Source organism: Ischnura elegans, chromosome 4 (assembly GCF_921293095.1).
Source record: "Ischnura elegans chromosome 4, ioIscEleg1.1, whole genome shotgun sequence".
Taxonomy (NCBI): Eukaryota; Metazoa; Arthropoda; class Insecta; order Odonata; family Coenagrionidae; genus Ischnura; species Ischnura elegans.
Window position 1 is genome coordinate 9153822 of NC_060249.1, and position 16899 is coordinate 9170720.

General features: G+C 37.8%; 1 protein-coding gene across 2 annotated transcripts; it reads left to right on the forward strand.

The window, feature by feature from the left end:
- The first annotated feature begins 624 nt into the window (after positions 1-624).
- On the forward strand, positions 625-16240 carry LOC124157047. Of its 2 annotated transcripts, XM_046531522.1 has the most exons (8): positions 625-686; positions 767-957; positions 1036-1141; positions 1548-1609; positions 4887-6165; positions 7436-7544; positions 8764-8872; positions 15597-16240. In XM_046531522.1, exons 2-8 carry the CDS (start codon positions 786-788, stop codon positions 15635-15637), a joined length of 1878 nt encoding a protein of 625 aa, XP_046387478.1. In that variant the 5' UTR covers positions 625-686; positions 767-785; the 3' UTR covers positions 15638-16240. The 2 variants fall into 2 exon arrangements, with proteins under 2 accessions (XP_046387478.1, XP_046387477.1); XM_046531521.1 differs by having other exon boundaries at positions 645-957.
- Positions 16241-16899: the final 659 nt, after the last annotated feature.

The following is a 16899-nucleotide window of genomic DNA, read 5'->3' on the forward strand; positions in this document are numbered from 1 at the left end:
GACTATTTGTAGAATAAATTGACAGTTGACCATATATAATATATAGCCCTCAATTGATCATTGAGGGTAATGAGACTTATGACAATGACCCTTTGGAGGTACTCACTGTGCACTGCTAACCAAGCAAACTGGGCCCTTAGGCTGCCCATAAAGAAGATAATGAAACGGAGAACAAGGGCCAGAGGTTGAATTGAACTTACAATATTCAAATTTGAAGTGATATTTTCATGAAATTGGTTTCCTGGGGTGCAGTTTTAAAATTTCCAAGCTTCAAAATCGATACCAATCTTCGCCGAGCGAGGTATGATACTTTTATGAACCTTCTGCGAAACTGCTGATGCAAATTTGGGGAAAACAAGATGAACAATATCGCACCAAATGTGACTACTAGGAACATGGTGACATTGCAGAGGATTATAACACTCTCATTTGGGGATATTTTCCTGAAAATCTAAGGTCCATCAATGATAATATACGAACATATGTGTGGTTAATATTATTATTGGCTCTACTGCCTTACTGCCGTGTATTTCCTGAAAAGTGGATATGGTTACTTAGTGGCGCCGCCTGTGGCCATATTTAAAAACATTATAATGGTCGCGGAAGGACCATAGAGAAACCTTTTTGGCTATGGTCGAAAATGTAAACAAAAACAAAAGCTTCAGCCTAGAAAGAAAACGCGGGAAGTTGGTATATCTTTAGGATTCTTCGTCTATTAGTGTAATGAATTGTTTCATGACTGAATAGGTGATTTTTTCTGATGTAGTGATCAACCTTGATAAATAATGGAAGACATTAGTAAAGGATTTCCGGGTAAACAAAGTAAGAACAAGGAATTTTATAAAAAATTCTGGCTTTCCCTCTTCGAGTGGAGAACTTTGTCTACGTGTCAGGACAATGATTTAGACTTGTTTGGAGCCAGTGCCTTGTTGAAATCAGCATTTTATCAGTTTGCGAGTAAGTAGAGACCGATATGATATCCGTCTGTTTTGGAAACTTTTCGTTTTATTAAGTTGGCTGGTCCTTGCATTTCAGAGTTGAAGAAACGTTTGAATGAATCTCAAAATTTAGTCGATGCCCTCACGTTCGAATTGAATGAAATGAAATCGGAGAATGAAAAATTTTCAAAGAAACTGGATTGGTAAGTGAAATTCTAAATAATTATTCATGCTCATCGTAATTCGTGGACAATTTTGGGTGAACTCTTGTACCCATGTAATTTTAAAATATTTTAATGCCAAAAAATTCTTTACTAAAACAAATTTAATGCATACGAATATAATTTCAAAATGTAGTCTCAAAATGGTCAGTATTTGTTAAATTATTGAGATGTTACCACACCAGCCAGAACAGAATTAAGGTTTGGAGTGGAAATTGAGCTTGATCAACTGCTTTTGTTGTTAGTTCTTTATTTGAAGTATATCGTATTTGCAAAATTTTAGCATCGCAAAATTCCTTACTGCAAACATTTATTTACAATGGGCTAGATTCCCAGATTTGGATTGTTACCAATGAAACTGAGAGAAAGGGAAATTCTTTCATTTCAGCCTCCAGGCCACTCAATGTACTCACTGCCAGTCCTTGAAGGTGATCCAGTCATACTCTGATGGTAATTGTATTATCTATTAGCCCTATACTACTGACATCACATTTGATTTATAAGCAACTAGCAGTGACTTACCCGTTAATTTTTAATGGTGGAATAGAAGCATGATGTAGTATGCTTTGTACCTATGGGGCCAAAAAATATTAACTTATTTCTGTGGTCATAATTTATTTCCGAGAAAAAATTGCCGATTTATCAGTGTAATTCTTCCACTAGAAGTTTTTGGATCTACCTTCGGTTAACCCTTAGACTGCGGGAACCTTTTTATTCCTTTTGTTCGCTGAATGTGTTTTTAAACATTTGACCATTGCTCGAATACATCCTTCAGTTTCCCAGAATTTTTATTGCTATGCAGATAGAGCCAAAGTGGACTTTCCCTCACTGTAGGGGTCGTTCAACTCTTCCCGGCCATCCCAGAAAAACAAAATATGTAAAAATGTCCCTGCAGTCTAGGGGCTAATAATTATTTAATACTTATCCTTTTTTACAGAAGCTTATCTATAATGACTCCGTAACATTTCACTTTTCCTTGGTGACAAAGTATCATAGAGGAGGCATTGATTTTGGGCTGTCCCTCATTGTTTCCCACTCTCAGCTTATTCCACAGCTGTATACACAACTTATTTGCAATAGGACATGTTAATTTTGCGTGGCACTCTGTCTTGCCTTCATGGTAACACAACCTAAGTGTTCCTAATGTAAAAGTCTCACTTGAAACCTATCAAGGGGCACATTCAGATGGAGTGAGCCCTCAGAGTGCTACCAAAACATCTGTGGAATTCTGTTAATCTATCAAGTGGTGGAGTGTGAGCTCTTAAGTCACTTTCTCTGAGTGGCGTTTTGGCTGCTACTTGTCTGAGCATTTTTCAGTGATTGGCATGAGCTTAAATATTAGTTCTAATTGGCCAATGGTGTGTTGCTGGACGATTCAAAATCCCCTGGCACATGGCACTCACTCAGCTCTACCATTCCCAGTGAGAAATTAGTTATCGAATCGTCGTCAATTCAAAGCCGAAGTAGTCTTCGATAAAACGTCAATGGTAACAAATTGATTGATTCCTATATGGTCCAAAAATCGATGTGTTTTCGATGTTGACATCATCGATGTGGTACCGACCACTTACCTGCAATTTTTTACATAGCGAGCGGGCTCCCTGAGTATTCAGGCAGCCTGAGAATTCATGTGGTCTGCTCCCACAGTGAGCGAGAGCTTTCTTCCCTTGTAAGCACCCTACAACTCTTATACTTTGATCTGTAAATTTTATGAAAAAAAACTTTGGTACTGGAGGATAATCATCCATTGTTTTATCCAAAAGTGAAAGAAATTCCTCTAAGCTATATGTGGAAGAATATAATTTAAAAAGGCAAAATTTTTAACCAATTTAAGATGACCAATTCAATGCTTTTTCCATAATCAGTAATCCATTGCTTTTCAACTGAATTTCACGTTATATCACTACAGAGTATATCAGTAAATTATGTTGTTCATATCAGACACCTGGGTATAAGTGTGGTTGGGTATCACCATTTAGACTTACTCACCAATTGCTAATCCACCATCACTAATATTTGTTCTTTTCCTTTAATGTAGTTTTCAAAATTTTGGTCAAAGTATAAAAATCTGGCGTGGACAATATTTTGCTTCTATTTTTTGGGCCAAGGCTCACTATGTTCACAATTGATGGAGTAAACACCTTCTTTTAAGTTAATCACAGCAACATGTACTAACACAGCCAGAACTAATTGCAGCTTTTATCATTAAGGGTTTTATAAAATCTGGATATATTTTTTGATTCTACAATTATTATTTAATTTTTTAAATAGTAACAGTTTTACACTGCTGCCTTTGTCATGTGTATATGATGTAAGGTGAATCTTACAAACCCCGCAGAATTCCAGTATTCCTGTGGCCTGCAATAATTATCACATCAGTAGACATGTTTTCTAAGACTTTGGGACCTATCAGCTCAACAAGAGACAACATACGTTCTGTCTCTGTTGTTATGCTAAGGAGAATAATGCGTCCAGACGTTTTAAATAGTTATCTAAAGGCTATTGACTACATGTTGGTACACAATATTACCAATAATTGGCACTCTCAGCTCTAAAGAGGATAGTTTATTCACTTTGTCGTCATGCAGTGTCATGGGTCCTATTAAACTTAGCAGGACAAACTTAAAAAACTGCTGCCGCACTGAATAATGAAATATCTTTGTCGCCAGTGTTATGTCTCAAAATTTGCAGGAATAATGAGAGTAAAAAGTCTGGGGTACAAGATACATTTCAATTGTGTATAATAAATTGCCAAGCTATGTAAAAAATATCAAAAGTTCCTTTAAATTTAAGTGTGCCGTGAAAAAACTACTTTTAAGGAAATTATTCTATAGTGTGGATGACTTTTTAATGTAAAAAAATTTAAGTGTGTAATTGAAATGTGTTCACAAAAAAAAAAAAAATTGTAAACTGTATGTATTTATATTTTTTTATATTGTTTTGTTATTTGAGCATTGTTTTTCCATTCATATTGTGTAATACATGTAACATCCTTGACAAAGCCATGCATAATGCAAATGCTTACGGTGACTTAATAAATCAATCAAATCAATCAATCAATGTACTTGTCCAAAATAGATTTTATGGACAATTGATGCACAGTCGGTTGACCTTGGTAAACAGTTACGGCAAGACTGCCGCTTGAGATTGCCATAGTGGTGATTACCCACAACTGCATGGTGGCAATAGCGCAGTTACTTACATAACGATTGATTTGAGGTGGAAAGACCCCTCTTGTAACAAGAAGTCATCCCTCAAATTCCATTGATCTTGCTTGTTTAACTCAATATCAGATTTCATGGTGGGATCCCCTGTGTGGCTGATTTTCAAGTCACAGTCCCTGTTGAAATTCTGGTCGCATTTCTTTATCTCCAAAGCCTCGTGGGGTAGCCAGTGTTAGAAAGTGACACCATGTCAAAGCTGACGAGGGTATCATTGGGGCTGATGCAGATGTTTTTGATGATGTTCAAAAATTACTGTGAATGTTACATCATCAACAGCTACAATGACCTGCACGAGCTTCAACGAAGAAGTTTAGATAAACAGTGGAAAATTACATTTCATTCAACAGTACATGATGGAACAGTTCTGTCTCATCAACCATAACTTATAAAAATAACATTTTACATTGGCAGCAAGCTCAATGGAAAATTTGTGGAGGGGGTGAAGTTTGCTCATACTTATTATTTGATGAATAAATCGTTTAATATGAGCTGTTTTTCTTCAGGGCTTGAGTGGGATTCTGAGAATTATCCTCAAGGCAGGAAGGAGCCAGATAAAGGCTTTGCCATCCCAAGACCTCCTGTGAACCGGAAAATGGAGTGTTCCAGCAAGAAAAATGGTATTCCCACCTCTGAAGCTCAATGTGTCCGAGAACTTGATTTTGGAAGTTGTGAAAGAGTTATTTGTGATCAAGTGACCTGTGATTCAATTGGCGTGGTCAACCCTCCTTTATCTTTACTCGAGACTCAAATATTCTCCCCATTACCAGAGGAAGGAGGGCATAATGAGCCCCTTACCGAGAATCTCAATGTTTCAACAAAGACAATGCTAAAAACACCAGAAAAAAAGCAATGCCCCGATCACTCAATTGAAAAATCCAGTCCTGTTCTGAATTCCCAGAAAAGAGGAAAGAGGTTTTCATTCTCTCCTTGTGTGAATGCCGCAGGTTCAAATCCAAATGCAAAAAATCTCAAATCTCCATCGTTCCTGATACCTGAAGGAGGGTCTTCTGAATTGGAGGAGCGAGGCGATAAAGTGTCGAATCAGTGGCATGTAGGTGAAGGACTGAGCCTCGCTGTTAAACCAAAGGGAAAGCGCAATTTATCCATGCTCAGACTGAAGCAAAAGATGCCCATGCGATCTGCTCAGTGTGTGCTGGCCAAAAACAAAGTGTCCTGCACAAAGGAAGGAGCATCCAGTGGCGATGGATTGGGGTCGGAGAAATGCCCCATCCCTCCACCTGGCAAGGTGAGACGTGGGGTGATGGGTGGTGAGCCTCAGGAAGTCAAGCCGTCCCCCTCCAACACTTCCTTCTTGCGCTGTCGCAACACCACTGCAATGGCCGAAATGCCAGCCCCCAAAGACAAACCAAGCCCGGTTTTGTTGTTTGTCCCTCAGGTGAAAGCCACCAATGTGGAGGAAGACGACGAGTCAATCATAATGCCCAGCCCTAATTCCTCCAAGGGCCATGCTGACACAAGTGGCAATGGGGGTGATGCAGTGGGTCCCTCGAGTAAAGGCACCTTCAGGAAGGCTGGAGTTGGGGTCAGCCAGTCGAAAGCCCTCCTCCATGTGGGGCAAGAACTGCATCAACCCATGCCAACGGATACCGAGGTGACGTATTTTGTTCCCATGGGGGAGGAGGAGCAGGTGAGTGAGGATGAGGAAGGAGGGGGTGGCGAGAATTCAGAGAACGAGCTGCCACCCCACGAGGGCCACGCATCGTTCACTGTTGCTGCTGCCGTGCGACCTCATCCTCATGGCTTCCTCTCTAGTTTTGACCGGTGAGTGAATTACTTACCTGTTACTGTTCTGGTTACCATTGAATGAAAAAGTTATTCTCTACACCCAAGTAATAGGTTTGTTGGCCAATTATTTTCTACTTGTCCATTGCAATAGAGCTGGAAAAAGTTAAGAGACCTGTGTTTTACCATTATTCGATCGGTCGCCTACTTCTCAAGCTATTCGCGGTGAAAAATCAGCAATTTTAATGCTTTCACAAATAACTTGAGGGCATCACGTTCTCCTAATGAGTGTGTCACTGCTCTCCACCGTCCCAACATTGTCTTAAGCGTGGTTAGATGTTGGTCTCACTATTTTGATTGATTCCTTCCTGTAATGAGCAATTCCCCCATGAGCAAGTTAATAAACCAGAACTGAAATGACATCTCCTACTTATGAGGAGTGGGCAGTAACTTTTGCATTTTACAATTACAAAATTATGAGAAAATGGCCAAATTGAGTTTTTTTCATCTCAAATTAATCTTTTCTTTCCATGGACTGCATTTTTTTCATAAATTGCAATTTTGGATATCTATGAATATGTAACCCTATTACTATATGCTGTGGATAGGAATAATAATTGAAATGGAAATGAAATCAATAGAAAATTGAACTTTTTAACTTAGGTTTTCACCTCAGATGGTCATCACGTGCTTGCCTGCACTGTGATGAACCCATTATTTTTCACAGTACATCACACCAAAGAAAAATGAGAACCAGGCCTCTTGTACAGCTAATAACATTAATGAACTTTTTCTGATGTTGTCCTTTTTATCAATATACATGATGGAGTTTTCACTGTACATCAGCGTATGCACCAGGATAAATACTAAATATCCTATGTTAAATAAAGAAAATATCAATTCTGAAAGATAGCAAAGAATTAGAGCCTTGATCATATTTGACAACCAATATCATAATTACCTTAAGATGCAGTTTTGATTTTCCACAAATGTAATCAGATGTCTGCTGTTCTTCATTCAGCATCCATGTACATATTTCCTCTCTTCCCCTTTAGTTTATCCTTGCTTGCACCACTACTCCATGAGCACTTGTTAGCGAGATCAAATGCCATACTTTCCTGTCATATTGTATTCCAGTAGGACAAGCTAGGGAGTGTCATGTGGTGTAATACTTTGTATAATAATAAACATAATTTTATAGATTTTAGTGTCTCATATTGAACATCTTTCACTTTATTTTGAGTCATGCTGAGTCAATAAATAAATGTGTGTACCAGGGCATTTATGCGTAATATGTGTGTGATTTCAGAGTGCCACGCAAGTGTCCCAGCCCTAAGTTCAAGCATCAACAAGCACCTGTTCGAAAGAGAAGTGAACGGATGCAATTAGAAGGCTGGGAGTGTAAGGCGTGTAAGAAGGTAATACGTACGCTGTAATGCCCACTCCCTCACCCGTACTCCCTCTATGATTCTCTCCATCATCAATCCTAACGTTCATGGGCGTACCCAGTGAGGGCAAAGGGGGGCACCCACCACCCCCCCCAGAAGCAAATATCGCAAAAGTCTTTAAGCAAAATCAGTACTGAATTGAAATGAAAGTATTCAGCAAATTTTCTTCAAAACCAGGAAAAATGATATGTATTAGTATAAGATATGCAACTAAAATACAGCTATTTTTTCAAGGAAATAATCTCGTAAACTAATGTCACAACTTGGCTTGCCCCCCTAGACTATGGCTTAACCCCTCCTAATTATGGTCTTGGGTACGCCCTTGCAAAGTTTGTGTTACATTTCAAGTCTGCCATGTAAACAACAATACATTAATTGCCATTGGAAAAAGAATTCCGTTGCACAAGCTGTCAAACCTAGGACCTTTGGCTTTCCAGACTCTGTGCAGAACATAATGCTAGCCAGCTTTCTAATTTCCCATGAAAAGCTCTCTGTGAAAATGTTGAAGTCAACAGTCTGTTTGTTTCTTGGTCCAAGAGAATTATTTCCCCAGGGCAATTCGTCTGAAGAAATCTGAAGATTGGTTTGACATGCCTGTCCACTCAATTTTCCTATCAGCTAATTTTTAACCCCTCCAGCTTTACAACCTTCACGACCTACCTCACCTGAGGCCTTCCTGGGCCATTCTTCTCTTCCCCCTGCCCTTCAACAGTTATTTTCATCAGACCACAGATTCATGATGTGGCCCATTTAATTGTCCCGTCTAGAGTCAATTGCCTCAAATGTAAGTCATCATGAATTGCTTGCGTATTTCTATTCTTACTGCAGTGCAAGCCGTTAGTCCGAAGTGTTACATTTCAACAGCTTAATTTAAAAAAAACTATCAATGATTTGATTAGGGTATTATTAAATGTAACAAAAATTAAATACCTATCAAGTTAACTCACCAGTGATGACATACATAGTATCACTCTGTTTAAAACATGATATGTTTAATGTCCTCAAGGAAATTTTTCAAATATAGTTCAGTATAAATATTTTCGGTGCTGATTCTTTTTGGCATCTGTTCCGTTCCAACCTTGAGAACTGGTGGAACGGAGAACCAAAGAACTGAACCATGCCATCCCCACTTAATCCTTGTGCAATGCTTGTTAGTGAAATAATTGTACCTTGTATTGTGTATTCTCAGTATTATGATGCTGTTGGAATTGAAATTGACCCCCATGAGCGCAAAGGCCGCGTGAACAAGTGCTCTCGTCATCGTGACCGCTATTCACCTCGCAAGTGCACTCCCAAAGGTAAATATATGTAAATATATAAATGAATTTTATTCACAGCTCAATATCTTCGATAATAATAGCTGTGGTGAGAATACATATACAGTGAAGATCATGTGCATAATGATGATGATGACAATAAGTAATAATAATTTCATTTTTCTAATGATGATTATAAGAAGGAGCGGGGTTCCACTCATTCATATGTCAGTCCTTATGTTTTTAACTTGCGATGAGATGTTTTAGGGTAGACATTTTATGGTGGTTTAGATTGAATTGTCCTCTAATAGATTATTAAAATCTGTGCACTTTACTTTTGCCAGTGAGCTTTCATAAGAGTTTGGACACACTCGGAGGGCTTCACTGATGGGGTAGGGGTAATACCAAGAGGGTAAGAGCACGAGCAAACTTAACTTTGTCAAATGTATATAGCTGCCCTAATTTGTTGCTGAAAATGTGTGGGTGGCCACAGGTATTATGGGCCCGGCGTAGAGTCAATATACGTACTCATTTGGAAGGTATTGAGGATAATCATTTCACAGAAGGCCATGACATTGTCAGCTACCTCGCTGAATCTGGCATCATTAGCGAAAGGCATACATAAAGACATACAAGGAGAGCGTGTGATGTTTGGCAACACTGCTCCATGAGCAGATTCACTATGTTAACTCGACGGAGGTCTGAGAGCAACTGAATTTCCGAAACCCTTGGCCACCCCTGCTGTCTGCTGATTGGTGCAAGGGAATGTCACGTGTCGAGAGATACTTTCCCTCCCATCACTCTCCCCCTTGCTTTGGCCACGCCAGCTCACCCACAAAGATGAAATGAACAGAGTTTAGTCGTACATTTGAGCGCGCAGTAAACTCACAGTTATCCAAGTGATGGGTAGAGGTGGCGCAAATATTTATAAAACACTGTTAATCCAAACTTTCACTTAAATTTCTCGTAGTGTTCATAATTTTCGAAAATGAAACGATATATAAGGCCCAGTCCATATCGATTCAGGCAGGGGGGTTACCTTCATAGTCTCCGATTTTGTTGAATTTAGCATATGTCAAACTTAAGGACAAAGTAAGTAATACGTCATTTTTATTTTTGTCCAAAAAAATTTTTGGCCCGAGATACATTCCACCGAACATGGACCCGCAGGTACTATTTTTCACTTGGGATTTTGGACAAAATACTAAAATGCTCATATCTCAGGAATGCTTCAAGATATTTTGCTAATTTCTGTTTTATTTGAAAGATAATAATTTTGTGATTAAATTCATACCTTTGATTTGAAAATTTGTGCCCACATTTTTTTGCTGCAATTTTTTTTTTTTTTTTTTTTATTAAAAAAATTTTTTTCTCAAAAATGCCAATCCTAAAAATTTTTATTTTTTTACTGTTCATCAATACCATTGAGCACTACAATCCCTGAAAAGGAGAACTTCCACTTTTCAGTTTTAGAGGTTTTTTTTATTCTTCTTAACTAAGAGCGACAGGCACAAATTAAAAAACTATTAATGGCTTTCAAATTGTATGTGCAAGTTAAAAATATACAGCTTCCAAGGCATACTTCTCTGAACTCTGCTTAGAACTGAATTTAACAATAGGGTGGTTTCCTATTATTTTTTTATTGCCTAAATCGAAAGAATATTATTCCTGGAGTACGTATTTCATGCTCGTAGATTTTTAAATGACGATATATATTTTTTGCGATTAAATGAAAAGTGAAAAATTTCAAGCACGGGAAAATGCAACGGGTAAGTATGAATGCCGGGAAAAAGTCCGTGTGACGTCGTTCTGGTTCCCGCTGCAGCAACTTAGGTGACCCTGGGGCGAGGCTCTGAGCGCTGATGCGGTGCAGGATGCTAGTAGGTAGCATAGTACCATGCTAGCTGGTAGCGCTTGGCTTAAGTAAGGATTATTAATACCTTATCAAACGAAGAAAACTTTCCGACCTTAGCCAGTTTTAATAGGTGATTACTAAGACATGTTTCCCTGAGCTCTGTGCCTCATGCATGCATTGGTAACCTCAGACGATGGAAAACTCCTATCTACAGTGCAACCTCGATATAACGACACCCCACGGTGCACTAATAAACACTCGCTATAGCGAATTGTCGCTTTACCGGAGGTGGAGCAAATAATAGCCAATATACCTGTTGCGAACAGATATACAGGAACAGGAGTGGTGCGGCGACAGATAAACATCTATCCGATAAACGTAAGCATAAATCCAGACGAAAGGCGATGTTTTTTTGCATCACTAAATTTCCTTACTCAAATAACGACTAACTATTCAAACAATTTATAAGCGCCGCGCTGAATAAAAATCATGCAAAGCATTGTTTCGTCAATCATTATATTTATCGAACGACAGTTTACCACATAAATTTGAGACTGAGCACTCCATTAACTTCATTTCTAACAGACGGCTAGCAATTACAGAGGTTAAGGAGTCTTCATGAAAGTCTTCCGGCGGTGAAACCCTCGCTATGGCGAGAGCCAACACCGAAAGGGTCTCGTTAAAACGAATTTTTTACACGCTTATCATAGGGTCAATTGACGGTGCATCGTCTATCTCTCGTAATAGCGGGGGTCTCGCTATAGCCCGTATTCGCTTTAACGAGGTTCCACTGTACTTGTATAGAAACTAGGTCCATGTGACATCACGTGGAGTGGCATCGCATGGGCGCCAATCTGGCCTTTTTCAAATGAGGATGAAATTGACCCTTGCCATTTGTCTAAACCGGTTATTTCTAAAACCAAATATTTGTATATTAAGAATACATTAATGGTGGGAAACTGCCCTATTCAATGAACTAAAAATTAGTTCAATGGCATCAGTATCTTCCTTTGATATTGAATCATGTCATTGAGAATCATCAAGAATAGTCCACATTATTGCTGAAGATCGTTAATGATTTGGAAATTTGATTCAAAAACTTAACAGAATCTTCTAGAACAATTTAGAACAATCCAAATAATTCAGGAGTTATATATATATAATAATAATTAATGTAACCTAAACTTCTAGAGCAAAATGGAAGCTTCCAGATACTTACAGATCATTATAGAACACTACAACAATCAACAAAATTGAAAATAATTCCAGAGTCTAACAAAACACTCTAGAACAATGTGGAAGCTTCCAATTACTTTCAGAAAACCTCTATGGACAACGTGGAACCTTCCATATAATTAAATAATGTACGGAACACTCTATAACAATCTGAAATAAACCAGAAAATCATATATTTTTGACCGAGCATATAACAGGGAGGACACATGAACTTACAGTTGAGTTGTCAACAGGCAAACAAATAGAGCAGTTAAGAAATTTTTGGTTAACAGTACCTGTGTAACTTTTTGAGAATTCTGCTGACTGACCGAGTTGTGGTGTTCGTGGAAAAGACTACTTGAAATGTCTTCTGACTGGGGCCATAGGAGAGTGAAGAGTGCGGACTATTTACATATCCACAAAAGAGTGTTATATGTATAAGACTAGCAAAAAGACAGACTTGTTTCAGGTTGGAAATAAGAGTGCTCATTTTAAAAGACTGTTTCAAAGTGAAAATGTTTCCAGTAACGAATTTTTACGTTCACAATGCTTTAACACTGTATCAATAAATGGCAATATGTGAACAAGAAGCCTCTCATGTTGTGTGTGATACAGATTTTTAATTGCAGTGGAAGAACTATATATCCTGAATCAGTCAGCTACAGAAATTGGTTTTAGTCCTGTTAAGAAAGTTTAGTCCAAAGAGGAAGTTGAAGAATTCCGCCAGCAGAAAATAAAAGTATGGTCAAACTAAACTAACCCTGTGAAAGGAATTCAGAAGACACATTTCTGGATTCAAATTGACGGGCGAACTTATATTGCACACTATACGAGTAGATAGGAGTTTTCCATCGTCTGAGGTTACCAATGCATGCATGAGGCACAGAGCTCAGGGAAACATGTCTTAGTAATCACCTATTAAAACTGGCTAAGGTCGGAAAGTTTTCTTCGTTTGATAAGGTATTAATAATCCTTACTTAAGCCAAGCGCTACCAGCTAGCATGGTACTATGCTACCTACTAGCATCCTGCACCGCATCAGCGCTCAGAGCCTCGCCCCAGGGTCACCTAAGTTGCTGCAGCGGGAACCAGAACGACGTCACACGGACTTTTTCCCGGCATTCATACTTACCCGTTGCATTTTCCCGTGCTTGAAATTTTTCACTTTTCATTTAATCGCAAAAAATATATATCGTCATTTAAAAATCTACGAGCATGAAATACGTACTCCAGGAATAATATTCTTTCGATTTAGGCAATAAAAAAATAATAGGAAACCACCCTATTGTTAAATTCAGTTCTAAGCAGAGTTCAGAGAAGTATGCCTTGGAAGCTGTATATTTTTAACTTGCACATACAATTTGAAAGCCATTAATAGTTTTTTAATTTGTGCCTGTCGCTCATAGTTAAGAAGAATAAAAAAAATTAAAGTTAGACTAGAGATTGTGATTTTGTGTTGTGATCTGAGAATGTGGTAATGGAAACTTGCGTAATGCATGGAAATTTTTTGAATTGTTTATAAAACCTCTAAAACTGAAAAGTGGAAGTTCTCCTTTTCAGGGATTGTAGTGCTCAATGGTATTGATGAACAGTAAAAAAATAAAAATTTTTAGGATTGGCATTTTTGAGAAAAAATTTTTTTTAATAAAAAAAAAAAAAAATTGCAGCAAAAAAATGTGGGCACAAATTTTCAAATCAAAGGTATGAATTTAATCACAAAATTATTATCTTTCAAATAAAACAGAAATTAGCAAAATATCTTGAAGCATTCCTGAGATATGAGCATTTTAGTATTTTGTCCAAAATCACAAGTGAAAAATAGTACCTGCGGGTCCATGTTCGGTGGAATGTATCTCGGGCCAAAAATTTTTTTGGACAAAAATAAAAATGTCGTATTACTTACTTTGTCCTTAAGTTTGACATATGCTAAATTCAACAAAATCGGAGACTATGAAGGTAAGATATTTTCTTAGGCTGCCTGAATGGATATGGACTAGGCCATAACTATTAATATGCATAGTCTATTATTTATTATTGCTTTCCGGACTCATTGAGAATTTTCCTCACCCAACTGCAATCTTTTTTAGCAGCAATAATGTCACAGGCATCGTATTCTAACTGCTCCATATATATGTATGTGCTCTAGCAAACTCTCTATGCAGGTGAGCACCTAGCTCTGTGCCATGCAATCTCTACTTCTTTTGTCTTCCACTGCCTTCACTTCCACTACTTCCTTCCTCTCTTCTTTGACCTCGACTGGTCGTGGCGCAATCATGCCTGAGTGCAACAATTAATCCCCAGCTCCCTTGGGCCGTATTCAACTGCATGCAAGGTCACGATTGTGATTGTGGTCATATTTGTGGAATTTAAAATACTTTTAAAGATTCTAGATAACATTGTTTTAAATATATGATTGATTAACTGTTGAAGAATCTTCTAAATTTAATCAAGAGTTTTTTCCCCACTGATCATTTTCTTCTGTAATGCTAGCATGGACGACCAAGTAAACATGAAATAATCACATTTTATCAAGGGAATTCTAATATAAATTATAAGCTCTGCGTAGACTTTTATTAAAATGCAATAAACCTGGTGTTTTTGCATCTGAGTTGAAGTTTTATAAAGATCAAGGGAAACATCAAAGAAGTGTGATACTTATGCATGAATAGGCAATCTGCCCCAGGATAATTTTGAGTCTGCTGTACAAGGGGGTCCCAAAAGTAACGGGGAATAGTGCGGTGGGGGGTGGCTGAGTGAGGGATCGGTTTTTCCTGTTAATGGTTTTACAAGCAATGATATATCCTGAGTCAGTGTACGAATCCTGGTCGCTCTGAGTGCCTCCGTTTGTTCATGGGATTTCTTTCGGTTTACCAGCTTTATCCTATTTAGCGAAAACGTGTAATGGCTGACTGCCGGGAGCAACGCGCGGCTGTGAAGTTTTCACTTTTGGTGGGGAAAATTCCTGCAGAAACTCTAGTGATGCTCAAATAACTGCTTATGGTGATAGTGTTCTGAGTAAAACTCGTGTCTACGACTGGTTTTCGCATTTCAAGAATCGACAGATGTCGATTGAACTTTTTAGATATTTTTCAGAGGTTAAGGGGAAATATCTATCGGAAGAAAAGGGCGAATCTTTGGCACACAGGTGATTGGCTCTTCCACCACGACAATGCACCCGCCCACACCGAGCTGTCCATGTAGCGGTTTTTGACAAAAACGGCATGACGCCAATTGTTCACTCCCCCCTATTCACCAGAAATTGCCACTTGTGACTCTTTTTATTTCCCAGACTGAAAAGGGATATGAGAGGAAAATATTTTGGGACTTTAGATGAGGCAAAACAAAATTCGCTACAAGGTGTAAAGAACATCGATTTAAGTGAATTAAAAAAATGTTTTGAACAGTCGAATAAACAATTAGAGAAATGTGTTGCAAGGAGGAGGAGGATTTCTTTGGAGGTGATAAAAATTTTGAGGGAAAATATTGATCAATAAAAAAGTTATTGGAAAATTCCCGTTATTTTTGGGTACTTTAGTTATATATTCATGGAATGATTTATGGCTGTAGCCACCAGGGAATGAATTTAAAATCATATGCTATGGTAAACTTGTTAATACAATTAGAGACTAGCTCATTGTCTAATTCTCATTCATATGAAGAGCAGGGTATATAATACTTCATATTGTCTTTATTTTAGGCTTTTGGGATCCCTTGTTTCCTGAAACGCCGGAAGGTTGATGCATCTGTTTGGAATCTTGCAACTTTTGGGGCACTGTCTCCATGACAATATTTCCGAAGCACTTTCACAAGAATTTATTGAATTGCTTTACTTCAGTCGTCCAAACTGAAGCAAAGATACATGTAGATATTCAAATTCTTAAAATTATCAATTTGTTTCATTAAATTGAGTGAATCGTCTTTTTAATGAATATTAACAATATTGAATGTGCAATTTGATTTAAATTGAAGCTCTAAGCCAGTCATTTGCCTTCCAGTCTTGCATGATGTGGTCATGAACATAGTATGATGTTGACTTCACTTAAGATTCAGTGCATGGAATATGGCTTGTTCGGAAGTGAATCTCTTTGTTACTGTGAATGGCAACCTAGAAGAAAGTTGTTTACATGTTACACCTATATTTATTTTGAATGGATCTATATTTTACTAACGCACTTTAGAATGCTAGCGTCAATTAAAGCTCTACTGGCAATTAGTGATTGTCAAGTTGCCCTATGCCTGACTTTTGATAGGGTTATTGGATATTGATTTTGCAGATATTTATGTAAAAATGGATTATCAAAGATAGTTTTCTTTTCTCAATAAAATTTATTTTGATTCCAATTCAGTGCATAATCATTAACTTTTTTCCATCTGGTTTTTGCTAAATTTCTTTTCCTCCCAAAACCATCTACACATAGCAGACTGGTGTTTTAGTGGCTTACATATTTAGGTGATCTATAGGAAGTTTTTATTATAGCTCTGATTGCACCGGCCATCCTTTTTTGGCCAAAATGTTTGGGGTAAGCTTGAGGTGCAGAATCTATGAGGTGTCCATTTCCATGTGTGGATACGTATAATGGTATCAACTTCACTAGATATTTAGTTCTATTAGGAGTTGGAGAAGGATATTGTGCAATAATTGGCAGGAGAAAGAATTCACCTTCAATATTTGGAAAAAAAATAGAGTCACATAATGGAGGACAACAATTCTCCTTGGCGATGTCAAAAAAACTATCATGTAATGGTGAACGGTAGTATTTGGTCATACGTATTGTTACTCCTGATTTTTCTTTGTGAGTACATATCCAGGACAATTGTGTTTCCAATTTATCTTATTTTGATTAGTTAAATAAAGGTATAGGTTTCATTTTGGTGCCACTAAATGCAGACCTGAAAAAGTTAGATTTGGAAAAAAACATGTTGAGATATTGAGGATGTACAGCATGGGGTAAAATTTGGGGAATTGCTTTTGGAAAAAGAAGACAGTGGAAAAAAATGCA